Genomic DNA, 20,606 nt, shown 5'->3' with positions numbered 1-20,606 from the left:
AAAACTGGCTTCTAGAATTGTTTTATAGCAGAGCGTTAGCAAATTTATCAGCCTGTGTTTCTAAGAGGAGAAGCCTGGTTGTTTTGTTACTGCTTCTTTTTTATTCCTGCTCATAAAAGTTTTGGTTCAGGATTACCTTTCAGTTGGTCCCTCGTTCTCATGGAGCACTGCCAGAAGTGATGAGGCACTAGAACAGAAGCTGGAGTCATTTGTGTTGGCATCCTTCAAGTTGCCATGGATGTTGAGTTGCTCACTCAAGTAGCATTACACTACAGAAGAGGCACTGAGATTGCACTACAGATCAGGTTCCCTTTGCTGGCTTTCCATGTGTTTTGTTGAGTCTCTGTGGGCTTTGAGTTGTCTGCCTCCTCTGTGCTGTTGTCTTTTACATGTGGTCATCTCACCTCAGATGAATCAGGGAACCTGTAGATCGTAAGTAGCAGTGATTCGATTTAGATTAGTTTCCCAGGGAAGCAGTGTTCTAGTTTGTACCCCTCATGACACTTACTAGTATTGCTATATTTCATCATATGCAGATATGTTTTCATTCTTTGGGTTTTTTTTTTTTTTTGCATGAATGTCCCTGACAGGCTAGGAGAAAGGACTATAGTCTTAATTTGCAGTATAGAAGGATCTCATTCGTAACTTTGGAACTGGCTTTATAAATAGTACCTAGTCCATGTATTTTGCAGCAAAATACCTCATCTTCCACGTCTTGTTATCTTTGAAGAAAGTCATGCTTCTTAGCATCTACCTTTTTCATTCGTTAGGGGGCACTGTATGTCTACACAAATGTCAGTGAGACTTGCAGAGGAATTTGCAAGCATTTCCAGTGTTGCCATTTCACTTCCTATGATCTCTTGTTCCAAAGTGTCTGAGGGTCAGTGGTAAGGTGAAAGACATAGCTGCAATTCTACCTTAGTTTTGACAAAGAACTGTTTTTGGTAACTGCTCGTGGTAATTAGATAAAGCCAGAAAATAAAACTTTCAGGTTTCATTTCCTTGTTCCTGAGGAGTGTCTTCAGAGCACCTTATGATTTGCCATTTGTGTTAGTCTGCCGGTAATTCATGCTTCTAAATGCTTCTTTATAAATATTAAATCTGGAGTATAATTACAATAATTGGACTTAGGCTGAGTTTGTACACACAGTTGGAGAAATAGGTTGCTTCCATTGGATCAGGATGGAGAAACGTTGTTAGTAAAATCCCGTGGGATTCTGTCCTCAAGGACAAGGGAGCAGCACGGAGCTGGCATATCATTAAGGAATTCTCCCGTAGGGTACAAGAGCATCTTGTCCAACCATCAACCCATCCCCTTCATGCCCACTAACCGTGCCACATCTCCACACATATTGAACCCTTCCCTCAGGGTGTCTCTACCACCTGCCTGGGCAACCTGTGCCAGTGCATCACCAATCTTTCCAGGAAGAGATTTCTTCCTAATATCCAGCCTGGACTATTTTTATTCTGCTTTATGCTAGGGTACTTTCTCCTCCCTGTTTGATTGGGGTATTTAAGTCATTGCTCAAGATGAAGAGCCTCCTTTGAACTCCTGAGTGGGAATGGTGAGGTTATACTTTTTTTTCTTAGCTTTTTTTCTGGCTTTCTGTTTTCATTGCTGCACCTACGTCATTTGTCTGAGATCCTTTCTAAACGCACAACTGACGTAAAGGGAAGGTGTTACCTGCATGGTAAATCCAGAGAGCAGAATATGATGAAAGTGGACTTGGAGTTATATATTCCCTTAGGGCTTTCTGGGAGCAAAGGCTGTGCTGTTCTGTTGTTTTAGTGCTTGTCTAATAATTAGGCGCTCGTGGCTAATGCTGTTTAGGGCAAAAGCATGGCAGATTGTGCTCGTGAACCAGAGCTGCCTAGAATAAATGCTGTGGTTATCATGATGGCTAAAAAGTGCAAATAAAGCGTGGTGTGGCATTGATAGCTGTTGTACTGAATAATGAACTCTGGTCAGGGAAAAAAATAATGATGTTAGCTGACACATTCAAATGTCAGTTGTGGGCATGTTGTGTTTTATTGGGTGTTAGGAGACAATATTTATGTTTTTCTCTGGATGCAAGTGGCACCTCTGTACTACTTCCAAGGATGTCTGTTAATCTAATCACTTTACCTCTTCTGCCAAAATAAATCTTTCAGTTATGTGGAGCCAATTCTTGGTGGTGTGGTAGTCTGAAACCCATTAATTCTGTAAATAATTGATGAGATAACAAGGGTTATGTCTAAGCTGCAGCTGTAGGCGGTCATTTTTTTCACTCACTATAAAGTGAAACACTTCAGTGTGTAGACTGCAAGATTTAAGGTGGAAGTATAAAAATTTAAGTATAAAAACATAGTAGAACTTGTCCTGTACAACTCATGTCATAGCTGTAGTTAAGTACAAAATATTAGTTTTAACCCTTTTACTGTAGTTTTAGTTTATAAATGTGTTGCTTTGTCCTTTTAAGGAAGGTCGTGTTAGTAAACAGAGGCATGAATGTAGTTGTGTATTTGATCCTGTGCTGTGTTAGTAAGCATGTAGGCAGTGTAGCTGAGGGAAGTGGTAGTTTCTTACAGGCTTTCACATGTTCTATCGTTAAAAGTCAGAGAGGAAAATCATGACAAACTACTGAGCAAAGGAGGGATAAGAGTTGTTGGTCTGGTGGTTGTGTTCCAAAAATAAATTGTTAAAGACAATTAATCTCATGTCATAGAACTGCACACAAGCAAATCTGTACACGAGAACTGTACACAAACAAATCTCCTTCCTCCCTCAGCCCTTGTAAGAGGTGACACATCTACTGCGTTCTTTTTTGAAAATGAGAGGTGAACCAAAGTAGTTTTGTGGTATAAAAAAAAACTCAATTTGTTTGTGTGTGGGGGACTGGTGAATTCTGCTCTTGCCTTAACTGGGATTGAGCTCTAACTAAAGAATTGTCTCTCTTGCCTGTATCAGTAATTCTGGTTATTCTGTTAATTTTAGTAGCAAACAGGAACATGCGAAATCGTCAAGTGGTTGGATTTGTTCTTCCTATGTCGAACTTTGGGATTTGTGCATATCAAAATGCTTGTGGTACTTACTGTATCTGACTTCCAATGTTCACAGCAACTAGAAGAAAAAAGTGAGGATGAAGAGGATAAGGAGTGCTTGAAGCAAGCAATAACAGCCCTACTGAATCTTCAAAGCAGTATGGAACGGATATGCTCCAAAAGTCTTGCAAAACGAAGGCTTAGGTAAACACGGTTCCATTTTTCCTGCTTTCTGCTCTTAGTGCTTTGCTTTAAATCTAGGGCTCCCAGTTTCCTCTTTTAGTAAACAATGAACAAAATAGTTTGTGACAAGCCTGCTTTTTCAGAGGAAGTGACATCAAAGCCAAGATAATTTGTTATTGTTTTAAAACCGTTCAAATTTCTCTGTGTCCCTCCATACTCGTAGTTGAGACCTTGTGAAAATTCAGTTGAAAGCTACAACGTTTGCAGGTTAGTCATACTCAGATAATAAATATCAATCTGAAAATATTTTAAAAGAGCATTTACATGTGCTTAGAAGGGACTGTTCCTGGATTTGAAACTACTTAAAGTAATTTGAAGAGCTTTATATACAACAGCTAGTTAAAATTATAGCTGGATAATGGAGTAATCAGTAGAACGATTGTAGTAAATTCTTGGATCAAACTGTCTGCCATTTGATTTAATGCTAGTATTTTTTTAACCTGTTGTTTAAATATTGCTTTTGTTATGAAAATTATTTCAGCATTTTCTTTGCTAAACAAGTTCTCTACTGCAAAGTGTAATCTTTGGGCTCGGACACGAATGAATTTAACAACTCATTATCTCTTTATATGCTTCTTTCAAATTAATGCATTCTAAAATCATTTGTCAGCTATGGAAATGAGTGATGTGTTAGGCTAGGAAGCACTGACAGCTTTCTTGCTCTGGCTGTCTGCATTTAGGTAGAACATGTGTTGCATAGAAGCTAAAAACACACTCAGATGGATTACTTACAAAAACATTCATCAAGCCTTGTAGTGCTGCTTTCAGAAGATCCTGATCCTGGATGCTTAAACTACATTCTCAGTGGGGTTTTCACTGCTCAGAAAGATTATCTTGTATTTCTGATGTTAGTGGTGGCTGTGTTTTTAAATATGTGCATACTAATAAGCTGCCTTTTTCTCATCCTGCTCTGAAGTGAATCTGCGTGCCGATTCTATACTCAGCAGATGAAGGGGAAACAGCTAGCAATTAAGAAAATGAATGAAATCCAAAAAAATATCGATGGTTGGGAGGGTAAGGACATCGGACAGTGCTGTAATGAGTTCATCATGGAAGGAACGCTCACACGCGTTGGAGCAAAACATGAGAGACACATATTTCTATTTGATGGCTTGATGATTTGCTGTAAGTCAAATCACGGCCAGCCAAGGCTTCCTGGTGCTAGCAATGCAGAATATCGTCTAAAAGAAAAGTTCTTCATGCGAAAGGTACAGATCAATGATAAAGACGACACTAATGAGTACAGACATGCTTTTGAAATCATCTTAAAAGATGAGAACAGTGTTATTTTTGCTGCTAAATCAGCTGAAGAGAAAAATAACTGGATGGCAGCGTTGATATCTTTGCAATATAGAAGCACGCTAGAAAGGATGTTGGACGTAACAATGCTGCAGGAAGAAAAAGAGGAGCAGATGAGATTTCCAAATCCCGAGCTTTACAGATTTGCAGAACCTGACTCAGAAGAGAATATTGTGTTTGAAGAAAACATGCAGCCCAAATCTGGAATCCCCATCATCAAGGCAGGAACTGTTGTCAAACTTATTGAGAGGCTGACTTACCACATGTATGCAGGTGAGGCACTTCATAACCAGAACAGGTGACAATTAGTTTATGCTTCTTGTTTTCCGTATTACGTACAACAAACTGCATACCATATGTAGAAAACAAACACGCTTTGCATTGTACATATTCTGAAATGCTTTTTGAGTTCAGGTTTGGAATTCTAAATTTGCACCTCTGTAGCTGAAGCAGCTGAAAAACTGAAAAGTAGTTTGACTGACCGTAGTGGGATTTGCACGTGTCTGGTTATTCTCATGCATGGGATGGCGGGGGGCAGGATCCAGCAGGAGCTCCACACAGTACGTTTTCCTGTAGGCCCCAGGCTGCAAGAATTGCCTTCCCTCGAGATTTCTGAGGCGAGATGGCACACGCAGTGCTAGCACTGCAGGTGAGAACTGTGGGCTCTGTTTCTTCAGTTAAGGGTTGTACTTTGTGAGTTACTGCCTGTGTTCGTGTTGGCATGTAACAAGTAGGTCAAATAACAGCTTCCTTGAAGCAGTCGCTTGAGTAATTTTTGCCTTGTCATAATTTAAGTGAGGATTTGAATTAAGAATTTTTGTGTAAAGGTTTCTGCTTGTGTTGAAGATACATTCATGTGTGATGAATGGCATTAAGGGTGAAAGCGAATGGCTCATCCAGTCCATCCTCAGCATGTCTAGTCTTTCTTCGTAGTTTTCCAGGATTTTTCTAAGCAGTGCTGAAAAGCACGGGCTTTTTTTTTTTTTCCCCCCTCAATCTTTTTCATCTTTGATTCTTCCTCTATGGGCAGTTATTCTGAATCTTTATGCAGCTTGGTGTAAGTACTTCACCTGTTCAGCAGTAGTTTTTTTTCTGTCTGTCCATCCTTACTCTGACATTGGAAAATGGAAAATGAATTCCAGAATGGAGCAGGAATATTTGTTTAGAAGAAGCAGAATATAATTAGTGTCTGATAGTACTTTTTTGTTTTATTTTTTGAGTGATTGCAAATAAATCTGTTTGCTGCTTTTATTGCCCTTCTCCACACTTCAGCTTAGCTTTACTATCACTTATTAGAAACATAAATGCAATATCTTGCTGGCAGTTTTTACCAGAGCAGTTTTGTGCCTGACTTCATTTTCTTTTAACTTTATCAACTTTAAGCCATTGGTTTCAGATTTTACAGGCATGATTTATAACACAATTTAATCTTTTTGGAAGTTAAAGTAGAACAATTCTGCCCTAGAGAAAGGAGGAGGATTATTTTAAAAAGCTAAAATTGTAATTGGCAAAGAGATGCTAGGAGGAGTATTTCTTTTAACGCCCTTGTATGCATTCCCTCTACTTTGGGCAGCTTGATCCCATGGAAGATTGCCCTTTCCATGTGCAGAGGATTCTCGCTGTACCCCTGGCCTGGGCGCCGGCAATGGTTCTCTGTGCATTGTCTGTCCAGCGAGCTGTGAGCTGTCTTCTGTAGTTCCTTAAAACAGCAGGGATGCCTGTTTTTGAAGAACATGTGGCTTTTGTGTTGCTTCTTGCATTTGACATGCAAGATAACCGCATTCTTGCAGACACTTAAATCCCTGATCTTAATAAAGCCTCAGTGGGTTGCTTGAAACATAACCATTGTGTGATGTGACCCAGCAATATGGGTACTGCAAGATAGTTGGAAGCGCTTCAACATACTCCCCCTTCCCCTCTCCCTTTCCCCCCCCCCCCCCCAAAAAAAAAAGAATAAACAGGTTGTCCTGTGATGAATTTAGCTTATCTTTGTAACCTTAGAGATGTAAGAACGACATGCATGGATCTGCCGCTGAGTTGCTAGGTTGTGTGTCCTTTCTCCAGATCTTTATCTTTCATTATGTGCCTTCTTTCTTAGAGCTAGTTTTCTATGGGGGTGAAATGTAGTTGTTCTAACTGTTCTTTGCTGCCTTTTCCAGGGAAACAAAGGAATAGAGATTTAGTGACTCAGCAAAAAAAAAAAAAAAAAAAAAAAAAAAGGCTCCTGTACAGGAAATGAGGTCCATTTCCTACATAAATCATTTGGTGTTTTGTTGCATTTTGTGAGATGCAGTGAGGAGGTCAACCACTTTCCATAGTAACCCTTTAGCTGTTGTGTACATACATAACTGAGTGCAGAGCTTCTCTTCTGCTTTGAGATGTAGGAAAATGGTTATCCCTGTGGTACGTAACCACAGAGCTGCAGATTGTTGTTTCTTTTTTTGCACCAGAGTAGGGTTGTGCATATGGGATTGTCATCTTAAAAGAAGAGCATTGACTTAGGCCAGAATGGCAAGACCTGACTTCTTCGATGTCTGATCTCAGATGCACTGTTAGTCTAGTTCTGGATCTGTCCAAAGACAATTTTTTGGTGTAGCTGTGAATCTTTGCTAAGATGTTCTTATAATGAGTAATCACAGGTGTAATCGCAGAGGTTGTGCTGATTTGTTGGAAGTAGCTGAAGTTGAGGGTAGTTGATTATTGAAGTCAGAGAGCACTCTGGTCATATCTCTGCTTTTCTGTCCTATGTAAAGATCCACATGAGACAGTAGGTAGGTGTGTTTGACCTTTTGCTTTTCCTCCCTCACGTCCAAGACGAGGCACAGCTTTTCAGCAGATTGTTTTGTTTCGTTGTGGAATAGAGAGTCCCTGGCAGCTGAGCCGTAACACAGCCGCTCTGCTGGGATCCAGCCCCCGAGAAGGGAAGACAGGCTGTCCACATAGCCCTGGGCTGGAGCAGCCAAGCTGGGAAGGAGGCTCCCCAGCACAATAGCTTTCCTTGTATTTCAACCTGAGGGAAGCAGCCCTGCCATTGGAAATTCAAATTCTCGTGCCATTTGCATACTGTGGTGGATTTTACTAGTTTTAGTGTGCTCTGTGTTTAGTATCTCCTCCTTTTCCTGATACTTAACTTAATAGCAGCTAGGTTAGGTGGTACCAAGATTGGAAACTCAGGGCATTTTTTTTATCTATAGAGCAGTGCTCTTCTATTTTTAAAGCTTTGATATGTTAAGAGCGCTTGTGCGTCATCATAGTGTCCGTTTCCTTTCTTAAGGAATTCAAGGGTGATTATTTATAAATCCTTGTAGAACAAGTTATTGTTCTTTTTTAGCTTTAAAATGGGCTGTATTGAAGAGAGAATTATCACATGAGCAGACATCCTGACTAACTAGTGTTGTCTGTATTGTTTTTTAACACTTGCTCATATATTGTACGCTGTTTTGAGTTGCAGATTTTGCTAGTGAGATAACAAGGTTAGATTTGATTTTCTGAGGTACTTCATTTGAAATTCAGTATGTATTGTGGATTTAGACATTGAGTATACCTGTAAATAACAATAGGCATGACTCAGGGTTTGCTTCTCTTTCGAACAGACAAACACCATTTAGGGTGGATGAAGTCTGCAGAATGCAAGCTGTGAAAATGTGAGCGACTGTATTTGGTTATGTACTTGGGTTTTAGGACATGAAAAATCATGTAGTTTTGTGATGAGGATGGAGACAGAATGTTCTTTATGCAAAAGGATTTGGAGCTTGGCCTTTGAAAAGTGCAGTTTCAAGCAGAGCTATTATGTTAAGAAAAAAGGAGTAATGAAGGAAACAAAGATGATAAAGCAGACTAGCCAATGTATTGTTCAGGAAATAGGAATTAGCATACGACAGAAATACTAGGAAATGCTGGGTGACACAAGGCATGGCTCATCTGTGCAGTGTGTCTCTGCAAACTGCTGCCTCAGTGAAGGGCACCACGAGGTTTCAGAAAAGGCAGAGTGTTCATGATGGACAACATGAATGGTTAGAGAGGATTTTTGTCAAGGTCATGAAACAAGTTTGATATGATGTGTAAACTTAGGTGATATAATGCAGCGTTTCTTCTTGCATTACAGGTTATAAGGGCTCCTGTTTCAAGTCCTGTACACTATTCAGCCACTTTGTATGAGAAAAATTAGAAAATTTGGTTTGGTTTTTATAAAATCTGTATACATGTTTAATGTGCAAAGCCACTGTAACCTGCTCATTAACTTTCAGTGATAGCAACGTTGACCTTTTTCAAGTCAGCTCTGTGTAGTGCCAGCAAGCTGTCACTGTATTTCCTCACACTCGAAAACAAATAGGTTTGCTTTTGTAATTAAGGGAAATGCTTTGGTTTTCTGTTTTCAATTCTTACTTTGTTATTAAAACTATTTTGAATATCTAAAACTAGTACGTAATCAGTGTATGTTAAGTCTGTTTGTTTTCTTGAAGTAAAATGAACCTGGTATAACTGAAAAAATACCTCACCTTCCTTAGCAGACATGAGCTGGGCATGAGTTGTACCAGTTTGAGGGAAACAATCTCCATGCCAGAGTTACACCATTCCTATCCAATGCAAAGTTACCTGCTGTAGTTTTTGAGTTATTTTATCATGACTTTTGTCAAAAAACAAAGTTGTTTACTAGATGGCTCATAAACTCATCTATTTAATGTTTTCAGAGTATTTCAAAAGAAATCCAGTCTTTTAATAATGGAAGGGAGAAGAAGTCAGTTTTATGTTTTTCAATCAGAATTAAAATTACTTTTTGAGTTCTACTTTTTATTGCTATTTTGATTCCGGATTGTTACCAAAGCAGTTTTATTTTATATTATCTTCTCTGTAAGTTTTATAGGCTAACATCCTTAATTTCAAAGGATATAGTTTGACTTCAGGTTATTTTTAATATAAAACACTAGAGAATTGCTGACATGAGCATAAAATTATTCTTTCTCTTAGATCCCAACTTTGTTCGGACTTTTCTCACAACGTACAGATCCTTCTGTAAACCCCAGGAGTTGTTGAGTCTGCTAATAGAAAGGTATGCCACTGGTGTTGTTCAAATGAAGTGCGTTATTTGTTTTGGTTTTGACTTGGAGAAGAATTGTAAGACTTTTCTGGTTGGCTTCGTTCCATTCCAAACAATTTTTAAGCAGTTGTCAAAGATTGAAGGGTACCAAGGAATGCAGGTAAAATGCAGCTGTATCCAGAAGTTTTAGGATTATTTGGATGTACAATTTTGTCTATGAAATCTGTATTATTATTGAATTTAGTTGATTTTCCTATGGTTACCAAAAAATAAAATCCTGACATGTGGAAACCATCTGAATTTCAAGTTATCTTTATCACCATTTATTCATATGAGCAAGATCAGTGTAATAGGTGATGTGATTGGTGCTTACCCCCATCTCTTGTGCTAGATTTGAAATTCCAGAACCTGAGCCAACAGAAGCTGATCGTATTGCTATGGAGAATGGAGACCAACCTCTCAGTGCTGAGCTAAAAAGATTTAGAAAGGAGTACATTCAACCTGTGCAGCTACGGTGAGTACTGTAGCAATGGGAACAAAAGTGGCTTCCATTTAAGTTTGTTAAATACCAGAATTTTGGCTGCAGGGGCTTTTTTTTGATAGCCTTTCTTGTAGATGATTTGTTGGACAAAACAGAGGGGTCAGTCAGCTGTTTTGGCTTTGCTTCCTTAAAATCTGGTGGGAATTTGAATTCATGGCATGAAAGGCCTCGGTAAAGGCTTTTCCTGAGTTTTAAACCATAGATGTGCCACTCCATTTCAAGTAGTCATGGCTTGGAGGCTTTTACAGAATCTTTCAGCGAGGCATAGCTTTCCTGAAAAAATTATGCAGAGAACATTTTAAACTTTTTTTTTTTTAACGAATCATAACATTACTGTGGCTTCTTTAAAGTAAAACATGTCTTTAGCTGGTGAAATGTGGGCAGTAGAATGATTCCATTTGTTCTCCTATTTCTGATTTTCTGTGAACCCTTGACTTCCAAAAGTTTTGAAATGCTAGACATGAAGATAGGCCACGTTGTGGACTGATGCTTTATTTTTGCAGAGTATTAAATGTATGTCGACATTGGGTAGAGCACCACTTCTATGACTTTGAAAGAGATGCAGATCTTCTGCAACGTTTGGAGGAATTCATTGGAACAGTACGAGGTATTTATGTTGTCTTATTTGTGTTTATCTTAAAGCATACGTATGGAATGGAATCACTTCTCCTTTCAGTGTCTGGATAAAGAAAAACATAACTTTCTGCTTATTAAATACTTGAGGGGGAAAAAAAAAAGCATGAAAAACCTCAAAACAAAACCTAGTCTTGAAAGTCTGACCTCTGTTCAAAAGAAATAATACTTTATTTACATCCTTAATTGTAAGTTCTATCCAATAAGGTGACTGAAGCCTATGAAAAATAATTAGAATTGAGTGGTGCTCAGGACAGAATAATTGCTTTGACCGTCCTCGTAAGCTGTACACAGGTGTAATACTTTGTGCATGTTTGGCAGTAGAGACCACTATTTTGTTAAAACAAGGATTTCTCAACTATTTCACAGCCCTCCATGCCAGGCCTACAGATCATCTTGTACAGGTCTTTTCTGTTCCCCTGCAAGAACAACTGGAACAACTACAGGAATAATTTGTAGGAAAAAACTGCACTGGAAAAGTCTTCAGTGCTTCTTAAGCCAAGAAGGAGTAGAAAATGAACCAGCTAGTTGAATGTCAATTACTTGTAAATTTTCAATGAAATTGCCATCGAATGTGTAAAATTCTTAGCCTGTAGGGCTAAATAGGCATTTGTCCTTTGGACTTAATTCCCTGTTTTGAAGATAGATGTGATTGAGGGAGAAGCTTCTCCCTCTTCATTCTTCTGTCCTTTGTGATCTGAGGTAAGCAAGTACTCTTGCCAAGAGTGTGAAGTGGAGGTTTTTCACAGAAGTGCACTTTGGCCAAAAAAAAAAAAAAAAAAGTTATTTTCCATAAACTCGTAAAGTCAAAAAAATAAAAATACCACTGAAGAGCAGGAGCCTTATTTGAGGTGTTCTGAATTGTGCCTGGGCAAGCTGGTCGTGCTTAGCATTGACTTTTGAGGGATTCTTCTTTATATATTTGAAAGTTTCGAGAGTTGTGTGGGAATATCATGTATGCAATTCTAAAGAGTTGGGTAGCTTTACTGTACTGGGGGAGAGAGTTGCACTGAAAACATCCAGTTATACAGACATCGTTGAAAAAAGCAGCAGTAAGAGTAACTAAGAAGTAATTTTGTCTCCGCCAGGCAAAGCAATGAAGAAATGGGTTGAATCGATCACAAAGATAATCAACCGGAAAAAGCAGGCACAAGCCATTGGGCCAAGCCACAACATTACTTTTGAAAGCCCGCCTCCAGCGATCGAATGGCACATAAGCAAACCAGGACACACAGAGACTTTTGACTTGCTCACTTTGCATCCAATTGAAATTGCTCGGCAGCTCACTTTACTTGAGTCAGATTTTTACAGGTAACTTTCCTCCATTGAAAAACACATGGACAAAAAAAAACAAACCACAAAATATCCTCCAGCATGAAATTGTTTCTGCGGTCCCCTGCTGTGAAGCCCCCCGGTAGGTCAAGGGACTTCACCAATACTGTATATTAATTTGTTATTTTTTTAGAAAACAAAAATCTTAAAGCCATTACCTGAGTCAGTCTTACCCTCCCCAGTTCAACATGGAACGGCTGATGCGTACTATTAGTTGCACTGTGCTGCACAATTCTCCTGATACTTTCCAACTAGATCAATCTTTGAGAATATGAATATGAATTAAATCAGTTTTCTTCATATCCTAGTTTGTGAAGTAAGTTATGGAACATGTCAGATCTCATCATATGTCTGTGAGAGGTCATTCTGGTGCTGGGAGCTCACATCTTATTGTGGTGAATGGGATGTGGACTTCATTCTACATTTAGATGAACAGAGGTGATTAATAGTCAATATAAATTGAAAAATATTTACATACTAAGAAAACCAACCAAACATACCACTCACCCAAGTCACATGTTGAATGTGAGATCATAGATGGAACTGAGAATTCAGTTCCAAGTACTAATTTCAAGTTCCCTGGAAGTAAAAAGGGTTTGGAAAAATATCTTTTTTCATGCCTGTAATCGCATTTTTTAATGCATGTGTCTGCTTTTCTAGAGCTGTGCAGCCATCTGAACTAGTTGGAAGTGTGTGGACAAAGGAAGATAAAGAAATTAATTCTCCCAATCTTCTCAAAATGATAAGGCATACAACTAATCTTACTTTGTGGTTTGAAAAGTAAGTGACTTTCCTAAGTCTGCATGTACTCCATTACTAAACATTTACAATAGATTTGAAAGTATACTGTGAAAAATTCTAGATCGTGATGTTTGGATGCTACATGTGTTCCCTGAAAGAATTTTATTATTATAACAATCTCAGCCTTTTTAGTCTTTATTCTTAGAAGCAGTCTTTATTCTAAAAATGTTCAAAACTGCGCCAAATAATTTGATACACCTCTCATACTTGTTTTTGTTACAAATTCATATTTGCTTTTAAAAAACTCAAAAGCAGTTCAGCACAAAACTAAATGTTCTTGTTTATTTAGATGCATTGTAGAAACAGAAAACCTAGAGGAAAGAGTAATTGTAGTGAGCCGAATAATTGAAATCCTGCAAGTTTTTCAAGAGCTAAACAACTTCAATGGCGTCCTTGAGATTGTCAGTGCCATGAATTCTGCAGCAGTGTATAGGCTGGATCACACATTTGAGGTACAGTAGATTGTTTTCCATTCTTGGTGTAGAAGGGTAATGCAGTACACTGTAGCTAACTAGAAATCTTTGTGAAGTGTGTCCTTCATTGAAGGAACAGGGAAGATAAATCCCTTCCTGCCCTCCCCTCCCTGTCCCTCTCCCTCACCCCCCAAAAAAACCAGAATCATTTAGGATGTAAAAGGAAGGGGTTTTTTTACCCATTTATTTTTTCTTGGTTTCAGAAGCTAGAAATCAATCCTCATTTAAGGTAGAAAAAGCTACTGAGATAGTGGGGCACTGTCCTCATGGTCACTGACTTAAGCATCAGTGGGAGGCCACTACACTCATGATTGTTGCTGGGCTGTGCTGTTACACTGTCTTCACAAGAGCCTGTTTCATCTCTCTCTTTAGCAAATTCCGAGTCGTCAGAAGAAGATTTTAGAAGAAGCTTATGAACTGAGTGAGGATCACTATAAGAAATACTTGGCAAAACTCAGGTCCATTAATCCTCCTTGTGTGCCTTTTTTTGGTATGTACCTGTGTTTCTCAGTGAGCTGCGTTGTGCATTTGGAAAGTATTGTGACCAACAGTGAGAAGTCAGTTTTAACAGGATATTCAGGTTTGAATTTCAGTTGCCCAGACATCAAAGCATTTTCCCTGGCTTGCTTGAACTAGCAACAGGACTGACTGTAAGAGAAAAATCATTAATTGCCTTTATGTGAAAGAAATGTTAAATTGACTATTGATTGCAGATATTATTTGTGGGAAAAATAAGTTTACCTGGAATTCCATATTTATATTTGTGCTTCTTTTTTTTTCTTTTTTTTTCTTTTTCTTTTTTTTTACCTTAAGTGCAGTTTGAACTGTGTCATGACCATAACTGCCTTAAGTGGAAGATGGGCACTTTTAGAAATATTGATGCTCAACACCTCCAAAGAATTGTGCAAATAGCATTTCTGTTCTGTAGCAAGCTGCTTGGATGTTTGTTGCTGATCATTTCTGATTCTCACAGTACTTGTTCTTGTCCAGCATAGACATCAGGCCAGAAATGAAAGAAAATTATTTTAATAGCTTTTTTAGCATTTTAGAGATTTGGGGAAGATGCACTCTAGAGTTCTGCAGAGAAATACAAGGTCAACTAAGAAAACTTCTGTCCTGCTTCAGAGATAAGTAGGTTAGCAGGACCACAAGTGGAGAGTTACACTTCTCTTAAGCTGTGCTCGGAAGGGTCGTAATGGCTGTTCTCCACAGGTCGTTTATGGACTTGAGAAGTCTCTTTTCTCTTTTAACATCACAATGTGATGTAATTATGAAGGCAGGAGTAGAACAGAAGAATAAAACATTGAAATAAATTTTTTGAGCTTATCCAGGGTCTCTCATGTAGTAGAGCTGAACTGAGGCAGAGTAAAGCACTTCAGTGTACTCTTGTGTTGCAGAATGCTTGTAGTGTTCAGTTGTGTAAGCTTCCTAAACTGTGGAAAGATGCAAAGACTTTAAAATTTTGATGCAAAAGGCAGATTTCAGGAGAAGGCATATTAAACTATTTAAATTATTGCTTTCAAAATGAACTCTGACTCTTACAGAACCCAATTGAGAATACTTCTAAGTAATCAAAATACAGAAATTAAGTTATTTAAGAATTATTTGTATTCCATCCATACCTTTCCTCTCTGTTGTGCACTATGTATTTAGAATCCTTTGTGTTCTTCCCAGGAATTTACTTAACTAACATTTTAAAGACAGAAGAAGGCAATCCTGAATTTCTAAAGCGACATGGAAAAGAACTCATAAATTTCAGCAAGAGAAGAAAAGTAGCTGAAATAACTGGAGAGATACAACAGTACCAGAACCAGCCATATTGTTTAAGAGTAGAATTTGACATTAGGGTAAGTGACATCATTTCCATGTGTCTGCGCACTGAGGTACTTGTATGTGATTATGCCGACTGATAGGCCATAAGATCAACTGCATTAGAAATAAGCAAAAAGTCTGCATTAACATTTCTGTCAAGTCTGTAAGAAAGGAAGTAATCTCCATGCTTGCAGATTTTTTGTTTTCTGGGGGGGAGAGGGGAAAGGAGATGAGGGTTAATTTCAGCTGTTGAGGTACTGGTCAATAGTACTGGGCAGAAAAAAACCGGATGAGGTTTAACAAAAGCGAGTGTAGAGTCTTGCATCTGGGGAGGAATAATTCCATGCACCAGTACAGGTTGGGGGATGAGCTGCTGGAGGGGAGCTCTGCGGAAAGGGACCTGGGTGTCCTGGTGGATGACAGGTTGGCCATGAGGCAGCAGTGTGCCCTTGTAGCCAAAAAGGCCAATGGCTTACTGTGGTGCATTGAAAAGAGTGTGTCCAGCAGGTCGAGGGAGGTGATCCTTCCCCTCTACTCTGCCCTGGTGAGGCCTCATCTAGAGTACTGCGTCCAGTTCTGGGCTCCCCAGTACAAAAAAGACAAGGATCTCTTGGAAAGAGTCCAGCGGAGGGCCACAAAGATGGTGAAGGGCCTGGAGCATCTCTCCTATGAGGAAAGGCTGAGTGAACTGGGTCTTTTCAGCCTTGAGAAGAGAAGACTGAGAGGGGACCTGATCCAGGTCTATAAATATCTAAGGTGTGGGGGGCAGAATGGCGAGGCCAGACTGTTTTCAGTGGTGAGTGGAGATAGGACAAAGGGAAACGGCCGGAAACTGCAGCATAGGAAGTTCCGCACAAACATGCGCAAGAACTTCTTTACAGTGAGGTGACGGAGCACTGGAACAGGCTGCCCAGGGAGGTGGTGGAGTCTCCTTCTCTGGAGATGTTCAAGACCTGCCTGGATGCCTACCTGTGCGACCTGCTGTAGGGAACCTGCTTTGGCAGGGGGGTTGGTCTTGATGATCTCTGGAGGTCCCTTCCAACCCCTACAATTCTGTGATTCTGTGATAATAGATCTTGGTCAGTTCTAAACAGGAACAGAAACTGCCAGATTCTCACTGTCCTCAGTCAGTCTCATGTTTGGAGTCAGACCAGTTGTCTCTTTCTTCCTCTGTTATTTCCTTTACATTTACAGGTTTTACCTGGCAACACTATGTGCACTTCATATATTGGTGGTGATGATGCTTACAGTTCTATCTGAGGTTGCATTTGTTCTGCATGATCTTTGGTGTTCATGAGATCTTTTGGTATTTTTTCCTCCGCAGAGTTTGACAAAATCATTCTGAGAGCAGTCTTGCTGTGCATTAGTGTAGGGATAGACTGTACAACTTCTTCTGAGGGCGTTTAGGCTAACCGGTTCTGATTTTTGCCCTGCATAAAATACTGAGGGTACTAGCACAGTTAGTTCTGCAGGCCAGGCACAGTGCTAACAGGGTTGAAAGCGCACTGGCAGCATGCAAGTTTACTAGCTTTAAAATCTGTCCTTGCTACTGACCTGAGTGTTTTTTCTGTGGAACAGTTACGATCATTTACACAGTAGATGGAAACATCACAGAAATGTCTTAGTTGATGTAATTTTTATTTGCCTTCTTGTATTTCAGAGATTTTTTGAAAACCTGAATCCGATGGGAAGCAGCATGGAGACAGAATTTACAGATTATCTGTTCAACAAGTCACTAGAGATAGAGCCACGAAATGTGAAGCCACCACCAAGATTTGTTAGTATTCATGTGCTTTTTCATTTTCTCCCCAGAAATGCTTACAGTTGTCTTTCAGAGATAGAAGTGGTCTTAGATCTCTAACTTCATAAATGCAGAACTATGCTTTGGTGATGTTTTTTGTTGGTGGCGGTGCGTTTTTTTTAATTTTTTTTTGTCTTTTTTGTTATTTCAGCCCAAAAAGTACAGCTATCCTCTCAAGTCCCCAGGTGTTCGGCCGTCTAATCCAAGGCCAGGTACCATGAGACACCCTACACCCCTGCAACAGGAACCAAGAAAAATTAGTTACAGCCGCATCCCAGAGAGTGAGACAGAAACTACAGCATCTGCACCAAACTCTCCACGAACGCCTTTGACCCCACCCCCTGCTTCTGCTACTTCAAGTACTACAGATGCCTGCAGTGTATTTGACTCGGATCCTTCAAGTCCTTTTCATGCAAGTAGGTGATAGTAGGTAGTGTGCGAAGGCTACGTATTAGATTTTGTGATCTTAAACAGGTAAAACTTTAGTCTTCTAAAGTGACTATAGAAACATAATCACTTTTTGTCTCCTTGCAACAAGAAAAACCTTAAGTGTATTTTACTACATTTTATTATTAGTTCTTGTTGTAAGGGGAGAAACTGAGCAGAATTAGGCATGTTGGGTATTACATGTCTTTGGAGAAACTTAAAACAGAAAGACAAAGATGCGTCGTCTTTGCTTGTGTACGTCCCAATTTGTAGCATTTGCTGCCAGTTGTGTGTGCGGAGTGTGTTTGGTGACTAGTGAGAATAGACACGAATGTTCTGCAGGTAACTTAGTCTGCTGCCTGCCATTACAAATCAGTTTCAGGGCGCATGAGTGTTTTTCCTGAATAACTTAAAATCTGTGTTGTCCTGCTTTAAATCAATCAAGACCTATGATACTATTTTTCTTCTGTCTTCACCAGCATGCAAAGAAGCTTGTATTTTATGGTGTACTTTCATTAGTTTTTACAGGACACAATGCCCTGTAATGTATGAGGGCTTTCAAAGGAAATACAGGGTTAGTTGCACATTGTGCAGGTTGCCACAAAGAGGTGAAGTAACTTGATAAAAGCAGAAGTTGCTTAGCAGTGCAGTGGCATTGCTGAGAGTCCTAGCTGGTTTACTGAATATTTCTTCATAAGAAGATATTTCTTCACTGTTGGATTGACACATCAGCTGCAAGTTCAGGATATGGTTTTAATGCTGCTGTGATACCAGAACAGCTTTGTGGTGTGGATTTTGGTCTTGAGGATTACTTACGAAAGTGCAAGAATTAATGGCCACAGAGGTTATCGCAGTTCAGAAAAGCAGTTTGAAGTCTTCAAGTCAGGTGGCTGTTCAGTGGTCTATTTCTTTAACACCTTCTTGCTTCATGCTGCATTTTATGAGCAAATAATTTGCTAAAGCAAAGGTACATTGCCTTTAATGAACCATTATTGGCATGATAAAGGAAATATGCTGTATTGAACAAAACCTCATTATTGAGATTTTTCTCTCTGTGTTCACTAGGATCTGCTTCTGTGTCATCCATAAGCTTTACCAAAACTTCAGATGAAGCTCATGTTCCCCCACCAGTTCCTCCACGAAGAAGACCAGAGTCTGCTCCAGCTGAATCCTCCCCATCAAAAGTAAGTTACAGCTAAAAAGGGCATTTTTTCTAGGAGAAAGGAGGAGAGTATTGTAGAAAAAAGAAACTTTTAAAGATAGCACTGCATTTTTGAACATCTGTATGTTAAACATTAAGCAACCACGTATTTCAGGCCTGCTCAGTTCAGCCTCACCATCTTGCCTGCTCATCTGCTGTGATAAGGTCCTTTAAAGCTTTGGGCAGATGTTTCTGTCTGCCATGATGTTGTAGAAGATTATTTTGGGTTGTATGGTTTAGGGTAAAGAATTGAAGAAACAGTAATGATGGAATTTGATGAGCACTCCTTAGTCCCCTGAAATAATTCATTACAGTATTTGACCCCGGATGCTGTGCTGCTCATTGCTTTCATTCTTGATTGCCTGTCCTGTTTTCCTGCCTGTTTGAGCTGCTGCTACTTTTTCCTTCTGCATTTGTGAGCTAATCTAGCTTTTGTGTAGACAGTGTTGAATTTCTCTTGATTTCAGTGGAAGTTGGCTGATGGCTACAGAGAATTGGATAGATTTGAAGACCTCACTCAGAATTACTTTGTAGCATATATGCCTTTCAACTTTCAGGAGAGCTTCTGTATATCACTAAAGCAAGATGTCCTTTTCAGACTGTAGGTGACTGTGTTGTCAGCCAACAGATTTCAATGTGTCACGATCCTATCAAAATGCAGTTGAAAACATTATAGATATGTTAGTGTGGTGACAACCAGTTATCCTGTGATTGTGGACTGCAGCTTGGGAACCATTCACGTCAGTAATACTACTTAGCTCCATCTTCTGAGTATAGTATATTTTTTTTCTTCTGTTCAGCACCATCTGCCCCTCTTTGTTCTTCATTTTCTTGGAGAAATACCTGATTATCCAGGTTCCTATTATCCATCCTTGGTGCCTGTTACTTGGGAGGCAGTGGAAGATACCTAGACCTACCCAGCAGGCAGATCTGGAACCAACATGTTGCTCTGATCACTGCTTGCCTTGCCTTTTTCCCTTTCCATGCATCTTCACTCCCTGCATCCCTGCCTATTAACTCATTATTGATATACCCATGCTCTCCCCTGGTACACATCTAGTCTGCTTGTCTTTTCTACATGCATCATGCTGAGAAACATATTTTTCAGGCACTGCTTGGCTACTCCCCATCTTCATTGCTCACTTGCTTGCTGTGTCTCCTGCTTAAGTGGATAGATCAGTCTGCATGGCAGGAGTCCCGCTTCCATTTCACAGCAGGGTCTAGTTCTTTGCCACTCTAAAACTTCTATTAAATGAAATGTTTGTGTACCTCAGATTACTTCTGCGCACCTGGACAGCCCGCCAGCAATCCCTCCTAGACAACCAACCTCTAAAGTGTATTCACCAAGGTACTCGGTGCCTGACCGGACCTGCATCTCTGACCCCCCTGAAAGCCCTCCTGTGTTACCACCACGAGAACCTGTGCGAACTCCAGATGTTTTCTCTAGCTCACCACTACACCTCCAGCCTCCACCACTGGGGAGAAAAAGCGAACTTGGTAACACCTTTTTCCCAAACAGTCCCTCTCCATTTACTCCCCCTCCCCCTCAGACACCTTCTCCACATGTAGCACGGAGGCATCTTCCATCACCACCATTGATACAACAAGATGTGGACCTCCATTCTGTCGCTGGACCGCCTGTTCCTCCACGACAAAGCACTTCTCAACATATCCCAAAGCTTCCTCCAAAAACTTACAAAAGGGAGCACACACACCCATCGATGCATCGAGACGGACCGCCCTTGCTGCAGAATGCCCACTCCTCCTGAACTGTCCCCTGCGCTGGGAGTTGCGTTTTCCTGGTGCTACGTCTGTTGCTGGCAATGGATGCACTGAACCTGGTGGTGCCAAGGAGTTGGGATGTGTATATGCCAAACACTAAAAACTCTCCAATAAGTTGGAAATGCAGTGTACAGAAACGGAATTGCAAAAACAGACATTCGAGTGGAAGAACTGGTTAACTCGCTGTTCTTGTTTTAGTATGC

The 20,606-nt window shown here is 39.9% G+C and overlaps 1 protein-coding gene across 1 annotated transcript in view; it reads left to right on the top strand.

Moving 5' to 3' along the window:
* The window catches only part of SOS1 (SOS Ras/Rac guanine nucleotide exchange factor 1), a gene marked incomplete at both ends in the record, with an annotated part of 43,326 nt that extends 22,936 nt beyond the window's left edge, over positions 1 to 20,390 (top strand). Inside the window, 14 exons of the mRNA XM_079550180.1 lie at positions 3,098 to 3,225; positions 4,181 to 4,836; positions 9,532 to 9,613; positions 9,993 to 10,115; positions 10,646 to 10,749; positions 11,864 to 12,086; positions 12,768 to 12,887; positions 13,198 to 13,360; positions 13,754 to 13,871; positions 15,056 to 15,228; positions 16,854 to 16,970; positions 17,146 to 17,410; positions 18,486 to 18,604; positions 19,896 to 20,390. Coding sequence (XP_079406306.1) covers positions 3,098 to 3,225; positions 4,181 to 4,836; positions 9,532 to 9,613; positions 9,993 to 10,115; positions 10,646 to 10,749; positions 11,864 to 12,086; positions 12,768 to 12,887; positions 13,198 to 13,360; positions 13,754 to 13,871; positions 15,056 to 15,228; positions 16,854 to 16,970; positions 17,146 to 17,410; positions 18,486 to 18,604; positions 19,896 to 20,390 — 2,886 coding nt within the window. The remainder of the gene's footprint in view (positions 1 to 3,097; positions 3,226 to 4,180; positions 4,837 to 9,531; positions 9,614 to 9,992; positions 10,116 to 10,645; positions 10,750 to 11,863; positions 12,087 to 12,767; positions 12,888 to 13,197; positions 13,361 to 13,753; positions 13,872 to 15,055; positions 15,229 to 16,853; positions 16,971 to 17,145; positions 17,411 to 18,485; positions 18,605 to 19,895) is intronic.
* Between the last annotated feature and the right edge of the window lie 216 nt (positions 20,391 to 20,606).

The sequence above is a fragment of the Tetrao urogallus genome, assembly GCF_951394365.1.
Source record: "Tetrao urogallus genome assembly, chromosome: 2".
Classification (NCBI taxonomy): domain Eukaryota; kingdom Metazoa; phylum Chordata; class Aves; order Galliformes; family Phasianidae; genus Tetrao; species Tetrao urogallus.
This window is presented reverse-complemented; position numbering and strand designations above follow the sequence as displayed.